Consider the following 14,588-nt stretch of genomic DNA (forward strand, 5'->3'; position numbering starts at 1 on the left):
ACTTCCATTGTAAGTACCCCAATTTTACCACCATTTATCTTTTTTTTCAACAAGAAAAGTTAGGGCTAGTCTAAATAATTTTTTATGCCACAAATTCTGTAGAGCTTAACTTGTATTGAACCAGAAATATTCCTTTAAAATTTAAATGGACTAATTAACATCATCACCCATTTATACCACCTTCCAGTCATGGATGCCCCTACTAGATGCAACAGCCTAACCTTTGTTCCCTTCAGTACCCTCTGATTTTCCCCTCCCACCCTCCTCTTTTGCCCCTCCCTCACCCGGTACAGGCTCCTCACTCAGCGCTGCGGTGTCCACCGTAGACGGGGGCGTGTCTATATGTTCAGGGGGCGGGTCCTGAGAGGTATCCGTAAGGTCCGGTAGAAGATCCGATTGGAGGGTCGCCTCAGATTGGGACTGTGAAGGCGGAGTCTGTAGTAGGAAGGGGCAAATTCACATCCTGTCTTTGAAACAGTCTTTTGCCTCAACTTGTGAATAAAGTGGCAGTGGTAATGCAGTACCATTATGGACAACTGATACATTGCTTGACATGAATATTCTCCAGGTGACATTTAAATGGAAATATATCAATATTCAGAAATGACCAATTTGAAAACATGTTATTACCTGAAAGAGGAAATTGCTCCAAGCTGCATCCATCTTGAGGTGTGAAAACGTACAGATGCCGTTTGGATCAAAGTAGTCGAATTTATCCGAATCACCAATCTCTCCTTCCACTTTGTTTGTTGTAGATACCCTAAATGTATTTTTAAAAAATGTCTTCGTATTCTGTGCTTTTAGAAATGAAAAGCCAGTATTTAAAAAAATAATAAAAAATGAAAATCATTTAAAATCTACAAAGTTAAAGAATGCATATTACATTGAAAAAGTAAGATGCAGTTTGTCCTATGTACTCTAAATAATGATGAAGTGAAATTACTTGGTTTACAGCTGTCATTCACTGTCACAACAGTGGTTTATCATGCTTTAAAAGCTATTAAATGTATATCTGCATGTAATGATTTCTTGTTAATGAGACTGCTGTGTTATCATGCAAAATAATATTATCAAAATAAATGGCATTTAGTGTCTGGTTTGCTCTCAGCGGTCGCGTGGCGTGGGTAAAAATAATGCCATAATTTTTATTTCAAGGTTCTCCATCCAGGCCCCGTGCGACATCTGTGCGAGCCTCGGCGTTGCGTTTAATATCATTCCTGTTTGTCGAACGCTTCACCGACCGTCGTCCATGGCTCCGCCTCGGCATTTCAATCGAGATGATGACATTTTTTCCCTTTTTTTCCCTGCAATACTCTCACCCTCCCACCCTCGCTCTTTCTTCCTTTTCTTTTTTTATCCCGTCTTCTCTGCCCCGCTATCTCTCCCCCACCGCCGTGTCCCCCTTGTTTTAAAGGGATGGTATATTTCGAGTGAACACCCCCTGTGTGTCTTCGTCCCCTCCTCTACGCGATGTTCTCGAGCGGGGCGATGTAGTCCTCTCGCGCCCCTCCGACGCGGGAGTTCGGCCGACGCAAATTACGCCATAAACATCGCGATCAGTGAAAAGAAACAATCGACGCGTTCCTCTGTAAAATGTTAGTTCAAAACACAAAGATTGTGAGGCAGCGAACTGAATGTTCGTATGTGGGAGAAATGAACTGGCCGAGGGAAAAAAAAATGTCTCAGGTTCTTAAAGGTAATGACGCACGCAGACGCAGCAGCGGTAAATAATAACCGACTCCAGATCACTGCCGATAATAATTGTACGCGTCTAATGCGATTAGACATATCAGATGTACTGACAGTTCGCGCTGTTTTAATTTTATTTGAAGGGATAGTTCACCAAAAAAAATAAAAAATCTCTCATAATTTACTCTTTCATATGCCATCCTATCCCAGATGTTTATGACTTTCTTCTGTTGAAAACAAACAAAGATTTTTAGAAGAATATCTCAGCTCAGGTCCATACAATGCAAGTCTTTGAAGTTATCAGGCCTTCGAAGCTCAAAAAAGGAGATAAAGTATAAAGGCTGTATAAAAGTAATTAATCAGACTCAAGTGGTTTAATCAATGTCTTCAAAGCAATTCAGTTGGTTTTTGGTGAGAACAGACAGAAATATATATTTCTTATATGTATTATCACTGTACATCTTGACAGTAGTGTCCATGGCGATCATGATTTCAAGCTTGATTACATTTCCTATAGCGCCATCTAGAGCTCTGGGCATGCGTCAAGCACTAGGAAGTGTAATCAAGCTTGAAATCATGATCGGGCTTAGAGACTGCAATGACAAGATTTATAGTGACAAAGGAGTTATATTTTTGACTGCTCTCACCCAAAACCAACTGTATGGAATGATATTCCGGACATTATTCAAAAGGAATTGCAAATTGTATTTGCAATTGCGTTTTCAATTTGTGGACGCATAAAATGTGACATAATCCAAACGCAATTGCAAATCGCGCATTACCGTTTGCATTTTCGTTTAAGCGAACGCACAGTGACTGCCAGATTTCAAATGGAAAAGCAAAGTCCGTTTGCAACTGTGTTTCCCATATCTTACGAGTTTTGGCCCTGTCATATTTAAATAGCAATTTCAATTACCACGTCTGCTTTTTCACTTTCTCAGCGTCGCGTATGTAGCCAGCCAAAACTCAAATGGAATACTAATTCCCTTAGTATTTCCATTTCCGATGCCTTACACAGAAACCTGTCAATCAGGGTCAAGGGTGGGATTATGCTATGGGGCGTGTTTGTCTTGGGATGTGATCTCACTCACAGTCTATCACGATCAATAATAAAAAAAAAAAAAAAAAATTAGCACTGCACTTTATTAATCTATAATCTCACACTGGACTGTCAACATATTCTCCTCAATATACTACTTCATATATATATATATTTCATATACTCCTACTTGTATATTGTGTGTATTGTTTACTGTACATTGTATATAATTATTGTGTTGTGTAAGTATGTGTACATTTGATTTGTAAATTGTGTTGTGTAAGTATGTTGTTTACTGTAATTGGTATATGTCTCGTCACTGTCATGACTGCTATGTTGCTCGGAACTGCACACAAGAATTTCACCTACTGTTGCACTTGTGTACATGGTAGTGTGACAATAAAGTGATTTGATTTGATAAACCAGCGTCTGTTCAGGGCATCACCTCTTGACCGTCGACTGTGAGTGACGTCACTTCCCAAGACAAACACGCCCCATAGCATAATCCCACCCTTGACCCTGATTGACAGGTTTCTGTGTAAGGCATCGGAAATGGAAATACTAAGGGAATTAGTATTCCATTTGAGTATTAGAAAATCAGTTATTTTGAATTCTTATAATAAAGGTGGCTTAAATTTCATTGATTTTGATTCTCTTAACAATACCTTAAAAATTAATTGGCTTAAACGTTTCCTTCACAATCAATCTTCTATTTGGAGTATAATCCCAAGATATATTTTTTCTCAATTAGGAGGTATACACTGCGATGGACTGGCGACCTGTCCAGGGTGTCCCCCGCCTTTCGCCCAATGTTAGCTGGGATAGGCTCCAGCCCCCCGCGACCCTGTACACAGGATAAGCGGTTGACGATGGATGGATGGATGGATAGGAGGTATACATTTTCTTTTAATGTGCAATTATTCAATTAGTAAACTTCCTGTCAAACTTTCCAATTATCATCAGCAGATGCTTATGGCTTGGAAACTTATTTACAAGCATAATTTCTCGCCACACAATTTTTTAATTTGGAACAACTGTAATATTCTTCATAAGAGGAAATCTTTATTTCTTGAAAACTGGTTCAATAATGGGGTGATATTAGTAAACCAGCTATTTGATAGTGAAGGTAATTTATTTAATTATTCCGATTTTGTTTCAGGATACCAATTCCCAGTATCTAGTAAAGAATTTAATATAGTTTTCAAGACCATCTCTTTGGAAATCTGTATGCTGTTTAGAAACAATAATAGTGCTACAGTGACTTCTGTTTCTCCCCTAGCCCTGAATCTACTGTGGTTGGTTCTATTTGTTTTTCAATACATAAATCCAATTATAAAATTAGGTCATTATTTTTGGACCCTGTTACTTCAATTCCTTCCTCCATTTCTTATTGGAATAACCTTTTTGATGATATTAAATGGTCATATGTTTGGTCACTTCCTCAGAAATTCTTTCTAACTAATAAAGTTAAAGAAATATCCTATAAAATTATTCATAGATTTTATCCAGTTAAATACTTTTTTAAAGAAATTTAGAAATGATATTGATACTTCCTGCTCTTTTGTGAAGCCTCCTCTGAAACTGTTGATCATTTGTTTTGGGAATGTCTTTTTACTCGGTCTTTCTGGAACAATATTGATGCTCTGATTGTCCAAAAGGTTTTATGTAACTTTTCTTTATCATATAGACACATTCTTTTTGGATTTTATGTTAAAGACAAGAATCTAATTAATGCATGTTTTTGTATAAACCTTCTTTTATATATTGGAAAGTTTCATATCCATAAATGTAAATATATGAAAAGTAAACCCCACTTTAGCTTTTTCAAAGAAGAATTGAAGATGTATTTAAATAAAATTTCAACTTCTGTTAACAAGAAAGCAATGAAAACATCCAGAATTAGCGCCATGTTTAATATTCTCTCTTAATGTTTTTTCTTTTGTGCCCTCTTCTTCTTTTTTTTTTTTCTTTCTTCTCTTACTCTCTTTTCTTTTTAGACTATTATTGAATATATTTACATTTCTTTCACATTTCCTCTCTTAACTTTTCCTTTCTGAACCATAATTTCTCTTTTGTTTTGAAAGATTGTTTATATTTCTTGTATGTATCGTCTTGTTCTGTTTGTTAATATTGCAATAAAAAAAAAAAAATAAATAAATAAAAAAAATAGTATTCCATTTGAGTTTTGGCTGGCTACATACGCGACGCTGAGAAAGTGAAAAAGCAGACGTGGTAATTGAAATTGCTATTTAAATATGACAGGGCCAAAACTCGTAAGATATGGGAAACACAGTTGCAAACGGACTTTGCTTTTCCATTTGAAATCTGGCAGTCACTGTGCGTTCGCTTAAACGAAAATGCAAACGGTAATGCGCGATTTGCAATTGCGTTTGGATTATGTCACATTTTATGCGTCCACAAATTGAAAACGCAATTGCAAATACAATTTGCAATTCCTTTTGAATAATGTCCGGAATATCATTCCATACAACTGGATTGCTTCAGAAGACATTCATTAAACCACTAGAGTCTGATGGATTGTGTTTATGCTGATTTATCTGCTTTTCAAAGCATCAAAGTCCTGATCACAATTTGCTTGCATTGTATGAATCTACAGAGCAGAGATATTCTTAAAAAAAAAAAAAAAAAAAAGTCATGCATATCTGGGATGGCATGAGGGTGAGTACATTATTTTTGGGTGAACTATCCTTAAAAAAAAGAAAAGAAAAAGAAAGCATGTGTGAGGGAATCTTTATTGCCAAATCACATGTTACAGTACAAAATGATTTCTTTCCTCAGTTATATAACTCTCATTTCTCATCATTTCTAACAACAGCTCTAAAAAATGTAACAATACAGTATGCCTACTCCTCTACCATCACCCATAATACATTCAGGCTATGGACGACACAGGTATAATATAATAATGGCTTCACACTCCTCAAACTAATATTCAAATAGATACTATTTATTTGATATACCTGCAACAACACAATGTCAAGCATAAAGTGCTAGACTGCTCCAATACAACAATACAACAATACTCAAGTGGCTTTCAGCTGAGGTGTGGAATGTCTTTGTGTATGGGTGCTTCTTTTAAACCCTGACAAGAAAATGTGCTGGTCATATTTAACCCAAAAACAATACAAAGAAATTATATTTTGCATGAAGAAAATGAAGCACACATTTAAGGCCATTACAATTTTTGCATTGTGACATTATTTTCAGGATGCTCAAGCACAATTCTCATTACCGCAACACATCTAGGTGTTTCACTTGTATTATTCCCATTGTTTTCAATGATAATTTTGATTAAAGAGTTTTTTTTTTTGTAGATTCAGTGAAAATTAAGAGAGTATAAATTGATATAAATACTTTTAAATAAAAAAAAAAATCATGTTGTGGTAATGAAAACATGATGAATATTTAATTATTATTATTATTATTTTTTTTTTTTTTTGCATTGAGATAATTCGAATTTGGGGATAAAATGTGCGTAACTGGTCCTAAAAATAGGCTTAATTTTCTATATGCAAAACGGAATTATCTAAGACATTTTCTTGACCGTTTTTGTGAAAATCTACCGCATGTGGTGTGGAAATGTTGGTGTAAAAAACCAGAGCTTTTCTAAATCCCCTTAAAACGATTATTCCAGTATTAAAAATAGGGATGCACCTGTACCACATTTTCTCTCCAGTATCAGCCTAAGCCTATTCGATTCCAGTGTTGTTTTTTTCTTAATAAGTTTAGAATAACTATACTTCACAGTGTGAACTGATTGGGGGTCCTCATTTATGTGTAAAATATCCCACACAAACTTCGAACTACACATTATTTCAATATAAATGATAGCCTTATTAAGAAAAACTTTAACTACCTTATAATGCAGCACCAAAACTAACAGTTATTCCAGTGAAAGTCTTCAGTAGAAAAGAAGCCAGTATTCTTTGCACATTTATTTATTCAACTTGTATCTGACTTGTTCACTTTAGTTGTTATATGCAATGATCCAACGAAAATTCTTGGCTGAAAATTGCAATGCTTTAAGTTTTCAAACAAAAGAAAAAAAAGTCAGAAAATGTTTTCTGACTAAAATAAAACTAAAATTGTATTATACGATAGTAATATACTTCAGACTTTTATTTTGAAGGTCGAAACACACCTGAGGCCGGTTGCATAAAACTGTTTTAGACTAGTCTTACTAGTTAGTCATCTAAAATGTTGGTCTTAATTTTTTCAGTCAGTTGCATAAAAACTTAGATCAGTCTAATTAAAGACCAAAATGTAAGACAACACACCTCAGGCTAACTTTTGTTTACATTCCATTTTGCCATTGAAAATAACTGTCAGCTGAGCCAGTTAGGGCTGAAAGGGGCTTGAGTTAAGACTTTGACTTCAAAAATGGTAACAAAATGTTGTGTTTTTAATTATTTGGGTTAAATCACTAAAAGTGTACATTAAAATACATTTTGAAGCATTGTAGTCCTCTAATAAGCAAATATTCTCAGCGAATAAAACATTTATTGAGCGTCCACTGTCGGCCATTTTTTTTAAGCTGTTCAGTGTCGTATTTTTCCCACAATGCAATGCAAATTGACTGTCTTACTAAAGACAACTGTGAGCTTGTTTTATGCAACAGGCTTTCTATGGCGTCTTTAGCTAGTCAAACTAATTGTTAGATGCAGTCTTAAGCTGCGTACACACTGCCAGCGACTTTATCGCTGCAGGTCGCCAGTGGCTGCCGGTGAAGTCGCTAGTGGGTGTTCCCACTACTGGTTGCCTAGTAACGTTTATAAATGACATTCACGGATGTCATTCCATTGCTGTTGACAGCGAATCTCTTTTCTTGCCACTAAAAACAAACATTTTGGAGGGAAAAGACTAAATATAAATGGGATCAGTACATAAAATGCTTTATATCAAAGATGAATGAGAAACAAGTCGTGCTGTTTGCCAGAGTGGCTGTTTATCTGCGGCGAAAATGCAAATGTCGGTCTGTCTGGGTCCATAAAATCCCGTGATCTCAGATACACCTTTCCACGCAGTATTTTTCTTTAAAATGTCCTTGTACGTGGGAAGAGACATATCATAGAGCACTGGAAAATTTCTAACAGCAAGAATTAGCCTTTCATCCATCTTTCCGTTACTGCAGGAGAGAGAGAGAGAGAGAGAGAGAAGGATCACGTGAGCTCTCCCGTCGTCTCTCCTATTGGCTGTCGCTTCCGTTAGTCGCTCCAAAGTTGAACTTTTCTCAACTTTGTCGCGTCGCTGGACACGCCCACATCTAGCGCCAACGGTCGCGACAGCTCGTGTCGCCGGAAGTCGCTGTGCTCACATTGAAAATGAATGGTATTGAGTCGCTGTCGTGCGCGATGTCGCTGGCAGTGTGTACGCACCTTTAAGTTAATGGCTATGTTTATGCAACCAGCCCCGGGTCTTTAAAAAGACCTTTAAAGCCTTGTTTAAACTTTCACCTGGCATCGCAATGGGTCCTGCGTGCGCAGCTTTCGGCAGCCTGAGACATTTATACTTGACGCGCACCACATCCGCACTCTTCTCTGTTTACTGAAACGTGCTGCGCATGCATACTTCATATTTACTTGTTAAATGCAGCCTTCTGTGATTCATAAAGCTATAGTATGTCTTCAAGAGACTTTGAATAAAATGCACGAGTCATATGGACAACCTCAATGGTGCGCGTTTATGTCATTTTTGGCACTTGAATGTAATGACCATGACTAACACAAAGTATCTGATTTGGATCAGGCTCGTCATACCGATACACGAACTGTTAAATAATATAAATATCGAGCTGATACCGATCCAGGTATGGGATCGGTGCATCCCTAATTATAAAAAAAACATCAACAAAAATAAAAAACTATATAAAAGTCAATATGATGACACTCAAAAACAAACATTATATAGTGCAACTAGTTTCATCAATAGCAATGAAAAGCACAACTACAAGAATATGGATAAAACCTGTAAGGAATATGCACAAGTAGCATTGGTAATAAATATTTTAAAATAAATATAAATGCTCAGTGAGCTTTGCGAGGTCCCATAATTGATTTCCATTGATTTTCATTATTTTGATCTGCCATTCTCTCTTTATTCTTCCTACTTGGTTTCTGTACTCTTGAATCTCTCATTGTGCTTTGCTCTTCTCTCTCTCACGGTCAGCCACATCGATGGCAGCCATGTTGCAGGAGGCAGTGATGAGGTGGAGGAGACTAATGCCAGATTTCAGCAGACACACCACACTGCAAACTCCAAACAGCCACTGCAGCCACACTGTACACAAAGAGACATCATGAGATTATGTTATTGATATGTTAGTAAGATGTAATATGAATGATAAAACCATCATAGAGCATTCATATAAATTTAATAACACTGATCTTGAAAGTGTAATATTACAAAGCTGATACTCACCTTGTGGTTCCTCAATGTAATACATTGCATAGAGTAGACAGTAGAACAGCTCATTCCCCATACACATGAAAAACAGCACTGGCTGTGGGAAAAACAAAACAAAAAACATTGATGTCAGAAGTGCCAGACAGATACATGTGAACTTCTTCACCAAGGGTGCACACATTAACTTCATCAGTAACTCTGGGAGTTCATGCATGTGTGAATTAACGTGTGAGAGTGTGTTACCCTGGATGTGTAGTACAGCCGTAAAATAGGATTGCCAGAGAGGTCAATTGTCTTGTGACTGGTTGCTCCTCTCATCATGGAACTGAAAGAAACAGCAAAATAATGAAAATCAATGGAAATCAATTATGGGACCTCGCAAAGCTCACTGAGCACTGATATCTTTAGTACTGATTGATGGAGGATACACAAGCCTCTTTGCTAGTGCCAGAGCTGTTGTCCAATCTGGAAACATTCAGCATAGGCTTGTCGCAATTATTAAATAACAGTCTGATCGCGGTTATTTGATCTAACCACGATTATTGGGCATTCAATTCCCAATCACATTTTAATACCCAAATAAGGGAATTTTAAGTGAATGTACTGTATAAATGTCATGAACGGCACATTTGTGTGTCATTCAGTTGACCTCAGAGGGTCACTCAGCTGCACCATGGATCTCTTTAGCAGCACGTAAAGAGCCTCTCAAGTGCTCTGAAGCATGTGCTGTCAGCAGAAGCTGGTGTCAAACTCTAGCAAAAATATAAACTAACAACTCTGATAGTGAAAGCAAAGTGCCCTGGCTTCACTTTATAATAGAGACTTCACCTGAAAGCAGCGAGACAGGTGTGGAAGAGATAAGTGCAAGCTGACGTATCTCTTCAGATTGCCCGAAAATACTCAATCAATGTGCTCTGAACCAGTATCAAAAGCCAAACCATGTGCGAGAGAGACTGAACGACTGCCAAAGAAAATAATAGTTTTGAGATATTCAACTTTAGCAAATTAAACTTCATGATTACATTTGTTTGATATCTGCATGTATAGTGTCTACTATTGCATTGACAATGTACATATAAGTTTATCTTGCCAATAAAGCTTGATATAAATTGAATCTGCCCCAAGTCTTTTGTAAAAGGGCAGGAGATTGTGCCCAATTTTTAATTACAGCATATCCCCTGATTTTATGACAAGCACTGTAAACATAGACTTGTATAAAAAAAATGTGTCTAATTAACTATCTGTAAAAACATTCATGAAAACAATTATGACCAACCAATTTCTAGCAAGTTTTTTCTGCAAGTAAATACAGCTGAAGTCAGAAGTTTACATACACTTAGGTTGAAGTCATTAAAACTAATTTTCACTCCACAGATTTCATATTAGCAACTATTTTTGGCAAGTCGTTAAGTTAATTGTGCCTTTAAGCAGCTTGGCAATTGCAGAAAATAATGTCAAGCCTTTAGACAATTAGCTTCTGATAGAAGGTGTACTGAATTGGAGGTGTACCAGTGGATGCATTTTAAGGCCTACCTTCAAACTCAGTGCCTCTTTACTTGATATATTGAAGACGTTGAATTAACCATTCTATTGTGTTCGGGTTATTTTTGTCATGGGAGAGGTATCAAATAATAATACCACATAGGTTTTAGCACGGAATCAAACTTTGTGACTTTGTCAAGACAATCAAAATACACATAATACTTTTTTCAGAAGTTTTAATAAATTTGTTTAAGAGACATAAGCATTTTTTTTCACACCAACTGTCTGGCACCAACAATCATGCTACCATTCAAATCACTGAGATCAAATTTCCCCCATTCTAATGGTTGATGTGAACATTAAATGAAGCTCCTGACCCATATCTGCATGATTTTATGTATTGCTCTGCTGCCATACGATTGGCTGATTAGATAATCGCATGGATAATTCTTGGTGCCAAACAGGCTGGTTCGAGTATTTCTGTAACTGCTCTTGTCCCGGGATTTTCATGCAAAACAGACTCTAGAACTCAAGAATTTACTCAGAATGGTGCCAAAAACAAAAAACATCCAGCGAGCGCTAGTTCTGTGGACATAAATGCCTTGTTGATGAGACAGGTCAACAGAGCATGGCCAGACTGGTTCAACCTGGCAAAGTCTACGGTAACTCAGATAACCTCTCTGTACTATTGTAGTGAGAAGAATAGTAGTGGGTTTTGGCACTGTTTTGGTGGCACGAGGGGACCTACACAATACTAGGCAGGTGTTTTAAATATTGTTGCTGATCGGTGTATATTTTGAAATGTCAAATAATTTCTACATTTTTTTATTTCTAAAAAATGGCATAATAATCAATAACTTTTATATTTGTCAGCTAACATGCCAAAAATATGAATCTGTTTACATGTATGAACAGCTAAGAACTTATTAATGACTTATAATATAGTTTTAGATGAAATCCATTGGGTTATGAATGATTTATACGCTTGAATTCCACCTGGTCAGTGCTGACCAGAGAATACAAAAGGTGAATACAGATTCTGAACGCAATAGGAGGGTGACTTCAGATGTAAAAATAGGTTTTCAAAAGCAGGAGTAAGGCTCATAGACAAAGACTATGACGCATCACATTTGTTTGTAGGCAGGTTTTATAGTAAATCAGTCAATTAGAAGAGCTGAAATGTCTATTCTAGGTTTCTATTTCCCTCTGGTTATGCTGCTAGAGGACTGCAGAAAGATGTGACGCATGACGTTATGCCTCCTGTACGTGTTGGCGCTGTTAAAGTAATCCAGCTCCGGAAAGGCTCTCCAAATATGTAAATAATGTCATGAATAAAGCAGGTTGGTGGTTGCTGAGAAAGAGTGCATGAGTTTGACACACCTGTGCAGGTGCAGCCAGTGGCTGGCCACATCCAGACACATGCTGAGCTGGAACAGGAAAGTGTAGGATGGGTACAGCAGTGCCAGATTCACCAGTAAACACATGGTGGCACAACGGTCAGTCAACATGTCCAGCATGGCACCAAACTTTGTACCTATTGCAAGGGTGGACATGGATAAAGAAGAGTGAGAAACAAAGAAAGAAATTCAATGTACAACAAAGGGGTACAGGTCAAAACCTTGATTAAGAGCACGAGCAGCATGTCCATCGAAGGCATCCAACAGGGCACTCAGAAGGTAACAGAACACTGCTGGGCCAGGGCAGCAGGGCATCAAGTAGAATGATAACAGAGCCAGTACAATACGGGCATACCCTAGAGAGAGAGGAGGAGGAGGATACAAAGGGAATTTAAGAGTATGAAAGCATTACAGCGTGCTGGCTGCAGTATGAATATCTATTTTAATTACTTAACCATTTCAATACCGTATTAATGGATGCATGTGCTTTATTAAATGAGCTTCACTGCAGCGGATCGAAGACTAAATAACCGTCAAGTGTAACAAGGTAGATTGGAGTCTTTAAACAATATGTGCTTTCAATTAAATTAACAGTATTTTATAAAAAGCTGCTCTCATTGCGCAGGTGACGCGCAGTTGAGTAGATCTGCTTACGATAACTTGATGTTACGGATAGGGAAGAATGGATTTACACTCACCGATCAAATTCGGGACAAAAAGGAAGATGTTTTCTTCGGACATGTTCACGAGTGTTGGACTGTTTCTGTTTGGACGGATATATGTAAGAGCTGAAATGTCTATTCTAGGTTTCTATTTCCCTCCGGTTATGCTGCAGAAGGTCTGTAGGGAGACTTGACACATGACGTTGTGATTCTTCTACGCGAGCACGCTGTTAAAGGAATCCTCCCTTTAATCAAGCATTAACATATAAATATGTCAAGTAGGACGCGTGTCATGAATCGGAAACGACGTCACTGCAGGGTATAGCTACTTCCGCTACTGGTTTGCGGCTATGTAGTTTGCATTTGCGTCTGATAATGCTTCTTACCACTACTGTGTGGTCTGGTCTGACTTCAACAAGTCACAACATAATAGACACAGAAATTATAAATTTTTCCCCACTGATTCGGCTATTCAGGCCGCAGTTTCTTTTGGGTTTATGTGCTGAAATGAAAGCTACCGTCTCAGAAGCAACATTCATTGGACCACTCCCCCCCTCTCATCAACATATCACGAGAAATTCAATATGTCTAAATTGAACCTCGTACGGAACTCCCAAAAATATTAAATGCCGTTTAAAAAGTAAAAATGATCTAATTTAGTAATGAAACCAAGTGTTCTTGTCCCGTCAAAAAGGTATTTACCTATTTTAAGAAATTGTGTACAATGTATATTAACCGCGCGATTCCATTAAAAGATCAACAGAATAAGGACTGGGCAATAAACAATGTATTTACTACTAATGAACACAACAACGTGTACATAACGTGGCATAAGCACAACATTGAATATTGCAGTGCAGGTTTACAGACTTTCATGTGATGATGAGCAGCCATAAGAGCCATTACAGTTAAACAGATTAAAAATTATATATATATATATATATATATATATATATATATATATATATATATATATATATATATATATATGCCCACATCCAGTCGCCAACGGTCGCCGGTGCTCGTATTGCCGGAAGTCGCCAGCTCTCATTGAAAATGAATGAGATGAGGTTGCTTTGTCGCTGGCAGTGTGAATGCAGCTTAAAGGTACGTACACACTGCCAGCGACATCGCGCGCGACAGTGACTTCATACCATTCATTTTCAATGCGAGCACAGCGACTTCCGGCGATACGAGCTGTCGCGACCGTTGGCGCTATATGTGGGCGTGTCCAGCGACGCGACAAAGTTGAGAAAAGTTCAACTTTGGAGCGACTAACGGAAACGACAGCCAATAGGAGAGACGACGGGAGAGCTCACGTGATCCTTCTCTCTTTCTCTCTCTCCTGCAGTAACGGAAAGATGGATGAAAGGCTAATTCTTGCTGTTAGAAATGTTCCAGTGCTCTATGATATGTCTCTTCCCACGTACAAGGACATTTTAAAGAAAAATACTGCGTGGAAAGGTGTATCTGAGATCGCGGGGATTTTATGGACTCATACAGACCGACATTTGCATTTTTGCCGCAGATAAACAGCCGCTCTGGCAAACAGCACGCCTTGTTTCTCATTCATCTTTGATATAAAGCATTTTATGTACTGATTCCATTTATATTTAGTCTTTTCCCTCCAAAATGTTTGTTTTTAGTGGCAAGAAAAGAGATTCGCTGTCAACAGCAATGGAATGACATCCGTGAATGTCATTTATAAACGTTACTAGGCAACCAGTAGTGGGAACACCCACTAGCGACTTCACCGCCAGCCACTGGCGACCTGCAGCGATAAAGTCGCTGGCAGTGTGTACGTAGCTTAAGGGTTCTTCTTTGCTGTGTTTGATCCGCGCACTGGTTGATAGGGGTTTGATCTCTTGCTGACTGGCAGAAGCTGGCACTGACGAA

At 37.8% G+C, this 14,588-nt stretch overlaps 2 protein-coding genes and 1 long non-coding RNA gene across 4 annotated transcripts in view; 1 reads left to right on the forward strand and 2 right to left on the reverse strand.

The window, feature by feature from the left end:
• The window catches only part of LOC127653028 (vascular endothelial zinc finger 1), a 20,074-nt gene extending 18,401 nt beyond the window's left edge, over positions 1 to 1,673 (reverse strand). Inside the window, exons 1-3 of the mRNA XM_052139516.1 lie at positions 944 to 1,673; positions 631 to 760; positions 285 to 435 (exon numbers count right to left, since the gene is read on the reverse strand). Coding sequence (XP_051995476.1) covers positions 285 to 435; positions 631 to 663 — 184 coding nt within the window. The 5' untranslated portion in view covers positions 664 to 760; positions 944 to 1,673. The remainder of the gene's footprint in view (positions 1 to 284; positions 436 to 630; positions 761 to 943) is intronic.
• LOC127653030 (uncharacterized) lies at positions 499 to 9,047 on the forward strand. Of its 2 annotated transcripts, none has more exons than XR_007971767.1 (3): positions 499 to 568; positions 3,480 to 3,620; positions 8,915 to 9,047. It is a non-coding gene; the product is annotated as an uncharacterized LOC127653030 (long non-coding RNA). The 2 variants fall into 2 exon arrangements; XR_007971768.1 differs by lacking the exon at positions 8,915 to 9,047 and adding an exon at positions 3,888 to 4,004.
• Positions 5,477 to 12,976, reverse strand: LOC127653029 (CDP-diacylglycerol--inositol 3-phosphatidyltransferase-like). Its single transcript, XM_052139517.1, has 6 exons — positions 12,729 to 12,976; positions 12,252 to 12,386; positions 12,014 to 12,167; positions 9,395 to 9,476; positions 9,167 to 9,248; positions 5,477 to 9,025 (listed from the first exon to the last, which is right to left on the reverse strand). The coding sequence occupies exons 1-6, from the start codon at positions 12,769 to 12,771 to the stop codon at positions 8,880 to 8,882; spliced, it is 642 nt and encodes a 213-aa protein (XP_051995477.1). The 5' UTR covers positions 12,772 to 12,976; the 3' UTR covers positions 5,477 to 8,879.
• Positions 12,977 to 14,588: the final 1,612 nt, after the last annotated feature.

This window comes from Xyrauchen texanus, chromosome 12 (genome assembly GCF_025860055.1).
Source record: "Xyrauchen texanus isolate HMW12.3.18 chromosome 12, RBS_HiC_50CHRs, whole genome shotgun sequence".
In the NCBI taxonomy this organism is placed as follows: Eukaryota; Metazoa; Chordata; class Actinopteri; order Cypriniformes; family Catostomidae; genus Xyrauchen; species Xyrauchen texanus.

What these genes read in the sequence shown, in the direction of transcription:
- LOC127653029 (XM_052139517.1), bottom strand. Translation starts at nt 12,771, where the DNA reads ATGTCCGAAGAAAACATCTTCCTTTTTGTCCCGAATTTGATCG. An exon ending in TTTTGTCCCGAATTTGATCG is followed by an intron (nt 12,387 to 12,728) that starts GTGAGTGTAAAT and finishes CTCTCTCTCTAG; the next exon opens with GGTATGCCCGTATTGTACTG. An exon ending in TGCTCGTGCTCTTAATCAAG is followed by an intron (nt 12,168 to 12,251) that starts GTTTTGACCTGT and finishes CCCTTGCAATAG; the next exon opens with GTACAAAGTTTGGTGCCATG.